General features: G+C 42.4%; 1 protein-coding gene across 2 annotated transcripts; it reads right to left on the bottom strand.

The window, feature by feature from the left end:
* Positions 1-2313: 2313 nt before the first annotated feature.
* LOC119301173 (protein NEDD1-like) lies at positions 2314-10613 on the bottom strand. Of its 2 annotated transcripts, XM_037578084.1 has the most exons (11): positions 10310-10367; positions 9557-9608; positions 8845-8957; positions 8019-8279; positions 7795-7899; positions 6618-6683; positions 6311-6532; positions 4780-5307; positions 3848-4429; positions 3582-3764; positions 2314-2748 (listed from the first exon to the last, which is right to left on the bottom strand). In XM_037578084.1, exons 4-11 carry the CDS (start codon positions 8130-8132, stop codon positions 2638-2640), a joined length of 1911 nt encoding a protein of 636 aa, XP_037433981.1. In that variant the 5' UTR covers positions 8133-8279; positions 8845-8957; positions 9557-9608; positions 10310-10367; the 3' UTR covers positions 2314-2637. The 2 variants fall into 2 exon arrangements, with proteins under 2 accessions (XP_037433981.1, XP_037433980.1); XM_037578083.1 differs by lacking the exon at positions 9557-9608 and having other exon boundaries at positions 10310-10613.
* Positions 10614-11541: the final 928 nt, after the last annotated feature.

Genomic DNA, 11541 nt, shown 5'->3' with positions numbered 1-11541 from the left:
CCTAGCTCATGATGCCACTGTTGGGGAACGTAGCAGAAATTTAAAATTTTCTACGCATCACCAAAATCAATCTATGGAATCATCTAGCAACGAGAGAGAGAGGGAGTGCATCTTCATACCCTTGAAGATCGCTAAGCGGAAGCGTTCAAGAGAACGGGGTTGATTGAGTCGTACTCGTCGTGATCCAAATCACCGATGATCCTAGCGCCGAACGGCCGGCACCTCCGTGTTCAACACACGTACGGAGCGGAGACGTCTCCTCCTTCTTGATCCAGCAAGGGGGAAGGAGAAGTTGATGGAGATCCAGCAACACGACGGCGTGGTGGTGGAAGTAGCGGGATCCCGGCAGGGCTTCGCCAAGCACAAGCGGGGAGGAAGAGGTGTCACGGGAGGGAGGGAGGCGCCAGGGCTTCAGGTGCGGCTGCCCTCCCTCCCCTCCACTATATATAGGGGCCTAGGGGGGCGCCGGCCCCTTGTAGATCCCATCTAGGGAGGGGGCGGCAGCCCTAGGGGTGGCTTGGCCTCCAAGCCAAGTGGAGACGCCCCCACCCCTTAGGGTTTCCAACCCTAGGCGCATGGGAGGCCCAAGGGGGGCGCACCAGCCCACCAGGGGCTGGTTCCCACGCCCTTCAGCCCATGGGGCCCTTCGGGATAGGTGGCCCCACCCGGTGGACCCCCGGGACCCTTCCGGTGGTCATGATACAATACCGATGACTCCTGAAACTCTCCCGGTGGCCGAAACTGGACTTCATATATATAAATCTTTACCTCCGGACCATTCTGGAACTCCTCGTGACGCCCGGGATCTCATCCGGGACTCCGAACACCTTTCGGTTAACCGCATACTAATATCTCTACAACTCTAGCGTCACCGAACCTTAAGTGTGTAGACCCTACGGGTTCGGGAGACATGTAGACATGACCGAGACAACTCTCCGGTCAATACAACAGCGGGATCTGGATACCCATGTTGGCTCCCACATGCTCCACGTTGATCTCATCGGATGAACCACGATGTCGAGGATTCAATCAATCTCGTATTCAATTCCCTTTGTCTATCGATACGATACTTGCCCGAGATTCGATAGTCCGTATCCCGATACCTCGTTCAATCTCGTTACCGGCAAGTCTCTTTACTCATTCCGTAACACATCATCCCGTGATAAACTCCTTGGTCACATTGTGCACATTATGATGATGTCCTACCGAGTGGGCCCAGAGATACCTCTCCGTTTACACGGAGTGACAAATCCTAGTCTCGATTCGTGCCAACCCAACAGACACTTTCTGAGATACCCGCAGTACACCTTTATAGCCACCCAGTTATGTTGTGACGTTTGGTACACCCAAAGCATTCCTACGGTATCCGGGAGTTGCACAATCTCATGGTCTAAGGAAATGATACTTGACATTAGAAAAGCTTTTAGCATACGAACTACACGATCTTGTGCTAGGCTTAGGATTGGGTCTTGTCCATCAGATCATTCTCCTAATGATGTGATCCCATTATCAACGACATCCAATGTCCATGGTCAGGAAACCGTAATCATCTATTGATCAACGAGCTAGTCAACTAGAGGCTTACTAGAGACATGGTGTTGTCTATGTATCCACACATGTATCTGAGTTTCCTATCAATACAATTCTAGCATGGATAATAAACGATTATTATGAACAAGGAAATATAATAATAACTAATTTATTATTGCCTCTAGGGCATATTTCCAACATGGAGGTGGTGAGATTGGCCCGGGTGGGGGTGACATACGAAAAAAATCAAGTGACGGTCAAACGGACAAAGCAACTGTGTGAACAGTTGTTTCACTTGGCAGTGGCAATCACTATAATTTCGACCAAAAGTAGGGGCAAACCCAATGACATATGATTTTTTTTTTTGACAAAAACACTTCTCCCTTTAATATTAGGTAAGAATATGAATTACTCGGAGTAGTGATCTAAACGCTCTATATTCTTTACGAAGGGAGTATATATATAAAGGAAAGGGGTAAGATGCAGCTTATTGCACTTTAGACCAGGTATTATAAGTATGCATCAGTTTGCTCGCACCAACATCGCAACTGTATATAAAGGCTTCTCTAGTTCAGATGATTTCTCCAAGGGTCTCTTTGATTAATGCATCAGTTTGCTCACACCAACATCGCAGCTGTATATAAAGGCTTCTCTAGTTCAGATGATTTCTCCAAGGGTCTCTTTGATTCTCATGAATTATAGACAGAGAATATAGCAGTATGTCTTTTCAATACTACATAGTTAGTTTGGACGATTGATTGTGCGCAAGAAAAACATAGGATCTTCACGCAAGGTTAGAGTGGATGAAAACTTTCCTATGAAAACTACATATGAATCCTAAGGAAAGAAAGTTGAGGGATATGCAAGCAAACAAACAATAAAACAAAAAATAAACAAGATGCTTCTAAACTGAAAGATGCTATGTACAACCGTGTCTAAAATGAATTTCCTGGGCTAGACAAACTTGCTCCAAAAAGAATCAACTAAACAAACACCAAATATAAGAATCAATCGCCGTCGCCAACGCCAAGCCATTCCCGGAATCCAGCGAGGATTGCACTCTTCCACAATGGACAACGATATCAAATTGATCACCAGAACTACAAATCAGAGAAGCTGATGCCGGAGCTGCTGGTTTTCCCTTCTCAGTTGCTGCACTTCCTTGGTCAGGCCTTCCAGCTTCTCCAGGACCAAGTTCATAACGCCAGATGTTTCCATCTGCTTGTTGCGGAAAAGTTCGTTATGTTAAATACATGTACTAAACTTAACTAGCACAACTGAACAATCTAATAAATTCTCCATTCCATGGGCTGAACTGACCTGGTAGTAACAATTGTGTCAAAAGGAACAAAAGCACCAAATAATAGTACTACCTCCGTTTCAGTTTACAAGTCCTACGCGTATACCTAGGTTACCAATTTTATCATCTTAATATAAACTATATAACACAAAAATTATACGGTTTGAAAATAGAACTTCTGAAGTTTATATTGATATATTTTTTGTAATATATGACCTGTATTAGGTCGGTCAAATTGACGACCTAGGGGCACGCGCACGCCCTGTAAACTGAGAGAGAGGTAGTAAGATGCATTATTAAAATAAAGGCAACTGGTAGAACGATAAACACCAGGGATCTTATCACTCGCATAGTGGACTCTTGCCACGAGTTGGCCAAGTTTCCAAATACACGAAAACGTTCAGTTTGCCTAGGTCAAGAAAATGATGCATGCCATACCAGTAACTCTAGAGTATACTATGTTGAAAATCCTGTTTTGGCTAACTACATATAGGTGATTTTGAGATAATACCAAGAGCTGCATGTGTTTGCCAAGTTGTCATGTTGAATGCTGATGTTTTGAATTGCATTTACCAACAGGTGATGATGGTGATACATGGGTTGATACAGCTAGATACCATTAGCAAGGACAGTAGTGTACGCCACACAATAAAAAACAACGATAATTTCTGACAGTGGTGCTTGCAATTGACAACAAGAAAGAACAAGGCCACAAAGCAACTACACAAAACAGAACCTACAGTTTTCTTACCTCCTGCATGTGAAACTGTCTTAGAAGTTCAATGTGGAGATTTCTCACATCCTCATGTATAGACTTGTGAACCGATCCGAGAGATTCCTCGAGCATGCGCTGAACATACTGAAGGGAGAATGAAGAAGCTCCCTGTTGATCAGCTGACGAACCTGAGGTTGGCAATTGAGGTGGCACCACCCCCTAATAAAATTGCATATGGACACTCCATTAGTAAATAGTTGTGTTTACATTTTTAAGTCAAAAAATTAACAAATAATTCTTACGTTGCTTGCTAGAAGGCTTCCAGACGAAGAGGTCATTGGTGCCTCCTGTCTTGATAATAGACTAGTAAGCAGTTCATCTTTTGTTTCTGCTCCAGTCTTCTTTGATTTTGGCGAACCAAATGCTGAAGCTAACCCTTCACTAAAAACAGAGGATGTGCTCAATCTATCAGTCAAAGTTGAGGGTTTCCATGCGGATTTGGGAAGTGCTGCTCCTGGCAAATCAGAATTCACCGATGGCACGGTCTTGGACATAAAGGATGAGGAAACTGAAGCCTGTAGGCTACCAGATGATGTCTCTAGGGAAGACTGCGCATTGCTCAAGATGCCCTTGTTTTGTAAGTTCATTAAAATGTTACTTGTTAGAGAACCTTTCAATGAGAGACTGGTGGATGAAGCTGAATCCTGTAAACCTGCAAACGCCAAACTGCCAGTCTGAAAGGCTGATTGCCCAAAGCGTGAGATTTGTTGACGATGTGTTAGCCTGTCGGGCAATGCATTTCCAGTTGATGATTCTGGTGGGGAGATAGATGGTTCACTCTTCCATGATGGCACGGGTGAGCTACTCGCAGATGAGGCGCCATCCTGCAGAACAAAGTTAAGAAGGCTCAATTGGCATCCTGAGATGACAGAGAACAGAGACAGTGAAAATAATATGAAAACACTACAAATCTGACGTCAAATTTTTAGGCATGGCAAATCTGACGTTTTTCATGGCAATTTATATTGGCACGATGATGGTAAATTTAGCTTGCAAGCACGGCAATTTTCTGACAAAAACTGAACTGAGGCAGATTTGTCATGCTCACCAACTGAACCTGCCATCCTCAGAGCACATAATTTGTCATGAAAAACGTTCGATTTGCCATCGTAAAAAATCTGACAACAGATTTGTAGTGGTCGAAACAATAATAGGTTTTCCAGAAGAAAGAAACCTGTCTTGAAACGGAATTAGACCTCCAGTCCGAGATTGGATGTGGCTCACTGTTCCCTTCCATATACTGGAACTTCCTAGTTGCTGATAATTTCTTATCTCCAGATTTATCATCTTTTTTTGCTTCATCACTCCCGTGCTCATCCCACCAGCTGTTGCTGGATGGTGTGAAAGGCTGGACATCAACAAGTGGAGAAAATACGTCCATATCATCCTTTATACTGAAGTTGCCACGAGGAGCCTGTAGCTTTGATAATGGTCCACCAGACAATGGACGGGCCCTATATGGAGTTTCCTCTGCAGTAGAAGATTTTGAAGTGGAAAGAAATCCACTTGTGTTCCCTGTCAAAGAAGAGCGAAGACTCGTAATGCCTGCTCCAGATGGAAAAGTTGAAGGTGTTGCTGAAGGCAAAGGATCTGGCATAAGAATAGAATCTTCACTAGTTCCCCCCAGAAGGGCAACTTCTGAAGAACTGTTCTCGCTAACAATGACAGGCTTTGCCCGTTGCCAGCATAAACTTGTCACAGCCTGGAAAGCAATGTAAATTCGAAAATGTTAAACAACTCAAGAGAGCAGATATAATGGAACTTGTTAAACAGTTACACATCAAAGCCCATGGCAGTCTTTTAACCTTGTTTAACTAGGAAGCTATCAAATTTCACAAACAGGGACTCTGCAAAGTGCATAAATTTCTGTGCAAGCATAACAAATTATAAAATATATGAAAGTCACTAATATTATTCCCAACATTGAGCGCACAAGAACAAAATAGCGAATTGATTTGCGAAACATGTTTTACAGATTTACAAAATGATGATATACGAGCTAGAGTTGGGGTAGCACCAATTGAAGAGAAGCTTGTCCAACATCGTCTGAGATGGTTTGGGCATATTCAGCACAGGCCTCCAGGAACTCCAGTGCATAGCGGACGGCTAAAGCGTGCGGAGAATGCCATTGGAGGAGTCCGTTAAGAGAGACCTGAAGGATTGGAGTATCACCAAAGAACTAGCTATGGACAGGGGTGCGTGGAAGCTTGATATCCATGTGCCAGAGCCATGAGTTGGTCACGACATCTTATGGGTTTCACCTCTAGCCTACCCCAACTTGTTTGGGACCAAAGGCTATGTTGTTGTTGTTGTTGTTTTACAGATTTACATACAATATGAGAGTTAGAAATAACATTTAAGCATAGACTAAGAAGTAGAAATGCTATTGTTAATATTAAGTTTATTAAATTTGACCAGCAACATTGTTCATACAATTCCATCTCCATGCAGGTTTCCATTTTCAAAAGGAATGAACAATTTGTTCTCTTATTATGGTGCAGCATACGCTATAACCAGAGGCAGCGCTTTTGTTAATCATCTGCGCTGAACTAATAAAATATTGAACAGTGGTAGTTGGCATACTTTTATACAACTGGAAGTGTTGCACCAATATGTGTACATATATCCACCAGAGAACAGCATTTCTATGTAAACAATAAATCGCAGGGCACCAATGAGGAAAAGAGACATGTAAGGTTCCCCACCTCTGAGCTATTGTATGCACGAAGAATTGTCAATGGCTGGGGTTTGCCCCGAACATCATAGAATACCACACGCCCACTATTTGTGCCAGCTGCCAATATTGTGCCATCATCATTATATGCCAATGATGAGAAAGGGGCATCATGAGGAATAGTGTGTGTTGCTCTTCTTGATGCAGAATCGAGTGTGTATAGCTTCTTATCGAGGCCAACTGTAGCAATTATCTAAATGAACCAAATATGATAAAGATTATTTATGGCCAGTAAAAAAAATCAAACTTCAAACGCCAAGCATAATACTAAAATAAACCTTGTCACTGGAGGGTGAGATACAAACACCACTTGTGGGTGCAGAATGTTGCTTCAGCCATGAGACCTGCACAAGGCATTAGTCGATTCAAGAGTAGCATTGAAGAAAGCACAAATACACCATGATAAATCCAGGTTAACACATCAAGTCATAAACAGCAAGAACAGTTCACATAACTAATCTCAACCTTTTACACTAAACAGTGAAGCAAGCAGTTTTACTAACTAGATGATACCCCGCACGTTGTTGCGGGATAGTTTGCAACTTATTTCAATGAGATTCCTTGTATGAAACATGAATATTTGGAGAGAGCTAGAACTGAAAATACATACGACTTATTGTGTTTGATTATTGTACAGTTGTATACTATTTATTAAATATAAATATCACGATAGGATGGAAATTCCCATGCATGTTTGCATGTTGAGGTGAGTCTTTTCCCATGCATGTTGCATGATAATGTGGCATGCTTGCATGTTTAAAGAAATAGGTTAGTGAGGGTGGGCCCTCTCCATGCATGTTGTGTGATGAGGTGGCATGCTTGAATGTTGAGAGAAATAGGTTAGTGGGGGCTAGTTATTTAGATATAGAAGATGTCAATCAACAAATAGTGAATCTTGATCTCAGCTTTGCTAAATACTACAAAAATCCTTGGTGTATCTGCATCAGTTTCCTTCAATCTAACTTGTCAAACTTGAAACTTCAAATGAAGCTCCTGTCAGAAGTTTCTCCAAGAAATGAAGAGAATCTCAGATAAGGCGATACGGCAACATAACTTTCATATCAAAATCATCATCACAAAGGGACAGACTGCAAAGGAAGCTGAGGATGAAATGTACGTTCATTGTTCTTCAGAAAAAGATGATTGAAGTGCAAGAAAGGAAAATGATCTATAATACACGTTGTCGGCAAGCATACATTCAAAGTTTAGAGAGGTATTGAAACTCAACTTTCCCTTTTCACATATTTTTGCTATCTCAATCCTGCATTCTACTTTGGCATTAAATACAACAAAATGGGAACACCCATGTCATAGGGTGAACACTAGAATAACAGGTACTCCCTCCGTTCCAAAATAGATGACCCAACTTTATACTAGCTTTAGTACAAAGTTGGGTCATCTATTTTGGAACGGAGGGAGTAGAACCTAACTAGTTACCAAGGCAATATTGCTTACCTTTGGAGTCCTCGCGGTTGTATCCCAAAGATGCACAGAACCATCATCGCCTGCTGTCGCCAATATATGCCTACTATTACGTGAATAATCGAGCACTCTCAAAACCTGGCCTTGCAGAAAAAAATAAAAGAAAGCTCATAAGGTCAGAATCAAAATTTCCAGAATTCCAGTATAGCTAGAGCATACTGTGAGGCATTGTCATTTACAAAAAATATATATATTACCTGTCCATTTGGATCACTAAGTTCAGCAGCACGTGCTCCAGAAGCAAGATTGTGAAGAATCAGGTCGCCCTTCATGCTTATTGATGCCAAATGTTCATCTTTGCAGTTATACATTACACCAGTAATGGTGTCAGTGTGACCACTTAGCCATTTGATACATCTCTTCCGTTGCAAATCCCATATCCTAACAATATGGCCACTCCCACCAGAACAAAGATATCGAGAACCTTTGTTGCTAAAACTGATGGAATATATGGATTCCTGCCAAGAAAATACAATTTGTCGTGCTCAGCCCCAGCTTATATATAGGAAATAATATATTCAAGATGTCATCGGCCGATTGTCTAGTACAGAAAGGCAGCTGGTACATATCATGGGGTATGAGAAAATAAGTGAAAGCCCCATTACCGTATTTCAAGTTAGAGAGTAAAATAAAGCTGTTTTTGTAGAGTAAAGAGGCAGAAAAAAAACAAGCATGCTTTTAAACTTACATCATGGGTATATAATAGAACAAGCCAGTAACAGAAACAATGCTATAAAAGGTATCGGTATCACTGTAAGTCTGGTTGTTGCATTGCTGCCAGAGCAAACAATATTAGGTACACCTTTTGGTTGTATTACCAAACTGCTCATTTGAAGCAACAAGATACCTATGCAACAACATCAATGGACAGGCAGCTGAAACTGCAGGCCTGTCATACAAATAAATGACAGACGAAATTGGAACTGCTACACGAATTAGCAACAGAATGTTACATGAAAATGACTACCACACATGTCTGACAGTTAAAGACGTGAGCACAAAATCATAAGAATGCACTGATACCTCAATGTCATCCCCACGATCAACAGTTGATGTCGGTAGCTGTCCTACATTTTGACCCTTTTTATGCCACAATGAGATCTTTTTATCATCCCCAGCACTTGCTACGATTAGATCTGCAGGTTTAATACGGCAATGAGTTGGTGTTATTACTTAGATTCATTATGCAATTAGATTATGGAACCATTTCATTAAGATAATGAGTTTAAACTTCTTGTAAGAAAACTTAGTCAATTCAGGAAACACATCATTAGACTCAAGAGTGACATAACAAACATTGCACTAAGATTAAAATACAAGAACATCGTTATAACTTTATAGATATCATGTTTTCCCTAATATGCATTATGTATACTTCATTGAGATTTAATACAAAACCAAAAAAGGGCATGAAGGATGCACACTGCATCTTGCCAACCTCCTACAACAACAACAAAAACAACTACAGACCATGACAATTGATCATGGGAAGATTGGAAGTTAAAATTTTAGTTTGATTGCTCGAGGTTGTTGTACTACAAGTAATGCCACATGACTAAACAAATAATTTGCAAATCAACAGGACCTAGGAATAGCTTTCCTACGGAACAGATAATATGCTATTTCAAGGCCCTATCTGGGGGGACTCCAAACTCATCTAAAAAAGATGTGGCAACTCCTCAAATGTGTCTTCTAGGGTTCAACGTACAAGGAAGGTGAAGAACCTCTCCACTACCTTTTTTTACAGAAGCTAGCTTCTGCAGGATGATATCCCTCTCAAACAGGACCTAGGAATTACAAGGAGCTATTATAAGAATTGCACTGCAAAGAAACCAGCAACCATGAACACAACCCAAATTCACGTGCATAGAAATGCAAAATGCAAGGTCTATGGAACAAGCCAAGTGAAATGAAACTGCAGACTAGCTCATCACTATAGCAGAAAATAGTGGTTGTATAATCACTGTAATCATGCATCAATAGGCAGCTGATAGTAATGGAGTGTGTAATTATAAATATAATAATACTCGGAAAAGTATCTGTTGTTGTGTATATCATGAGATGCAACAGTACTGATACTATTTCTTCGTCAGTTATTGTCTTTTGAGCAAACAGAGCTCTTACAAACAACAAAAATTACTGTTGGCAAACCGAGTAGATCCATCCATCAATGTTGATATCTCCAAAATACCTTTTGTTTATCCCGTCCACATACCGTTAGGAAGCATAGCTATATGAGCTACATTTTGATCCTGGGTCTATAGGATGAGAAATTTAGGCAAATAACTTATATTACCGTCCCAAAAGATTGAAAACTCGGTGACAACGCTAGAGGCTGATGGCACGCAAGACAACGACGAAAGGATCGAAGCTCTAGCTCGCACACGGAGATCCTCGCGTAGACGCAAAGCAAGCGAATTGGGGAGATCTGAGAACGGGGGTGAGAGAGGGCAGCGAGCGAGCTGGGGGGAGGGAGATGGTTACTGACTGGTGTGGTTCCACTTGACGGCGTTGACGGGGTGGCCGGGAGCGGGGGAGTAGGCGAGGACGCAGGGGTCGCCGGACTCCACCGTGACGTCGAAGAGCTTCACCGTGTCGCCGCCGCACGTGGCGAGCAGCGGCGCCGCCGGATCCACGAACCCCATCGGATCCGGGCACCGGGCTGGACGGGGGACGGCGGCGGCCTGCGGATTTCGTTAGGGTTTGGGCCCGTGGCCGGCTCCCGTGGGGGTTTGGCGCTGGTGGATGCGGCTGCGGCGGAGGAGGAGGAGGAGGAGGAAATTTGAAATTGAAATTGTTTTTGCTGGATTGAACTGAACCGGTTGGTGACGTTGGGGCCGGCCTCTCGCTAGTGTGCATTCCAAGGTTCCCCTGCCGGCTGCCACGCTGGAGGCGGCCGCTTCTTTCGACAAGTTTTGTTTGGGTGTGTTTGGATCTATGTGTTTTTCTACAAAATACACCCAAATCGCATATTAGATTTGATAATTATTAAGAAAAACAGCTAATTACGATAGATAGAAAAAAAATAATTTGACACAAAATGATCAATACAAAAAATTACATCGAAAATTATGTTGGTCATCTTCTTCCTTCGATAGTACGCTGTCCATCGAAAATTGAAAATTGCACTAAACCGGCAGCAAAGAAAATGACATATGTGAATGCCTTTGTCATACTAGGTTTTGAAGACCACATTAGTCACTTGTCACTTTAAGCGAGATCTAGAAATCGTTGAAGGGACATTGGTTAAGGCATCAACCCATGCAATCTTACCCTTCTTCATCACCGGTTCAAAGGGGCGGGGAGAAACTAGACCATGTCAACGAATAAATCGAAAAAAAGATACCAAAGTCGTCACACCAATAGGGGATTCGGTATAGCAGCTCATGTTTGTGTGCAGTTCGCACTCCCGCTAGACTGGACAATATTTGTTTTGTTGTTGGAACTCGGGTAGAAATGTGTGTCCCGGCTCCAACGCTATTCTAGAAATGCAAAAAATAAGAGATTCAACAAATGGCTCTCCTTGATTGACACTTCAATTGCCAAGATTCGAGAGAGCCAACTAATGAGGCAACATCTAATGTCGGCATCGGATTGGATATCATCGAGGTAGGGAGAGGCCGGAGACCTTAGTCCAATGCGGAATCGCCCACATCTTTGATGCCACTAGAGCCAAAACCTAGGAGAAGGAGGAGGAGAAGCAATCAATAAAAGCAGAGT

Source organism: Triticum dicoccoides, chromosome 5A (assembly GCF_002162155.2).
Source record: "Triticum dicoccoides isolate Atlit2015 ecotype Zavitan chromosome 5A, WEW_v2.0, whole genome shotgun sequence".
NCBI lineage: Eukaryota > Viridiplantae > Streptophyta > Magnoliopsida > Poales > Poaceae > Triticum > Triticum dicoccoides.
Note: the sequence above shows the minus strand (reverse complement) of the source record. Positions and strands in the feature narration are given on the sequence as shown.

Coding starts and splice junctions, on each gene's coding strand:
- LOC119301173 (XM_037578083.1), bottom strand. CDS start 10,466: ATGGGGTTCGTGGATCCGGCGGCGCCGCTGCTCGCCACGTGCGGCGGC. Junction 7,900..8,018: donor TTAGTGATCCAAATGGACAG/GTAATATATATA, acceptor CTGCAAGGCCAG/GTTTTGAGAGTGCTCGATTA. Junction 2,749..3,581: donor GACAGTTTCACATGCAGGAG/GTAAGAAAACTG, acceptor CGCAACAAGCAG/ATGGAAACATCTGGCGTTAT.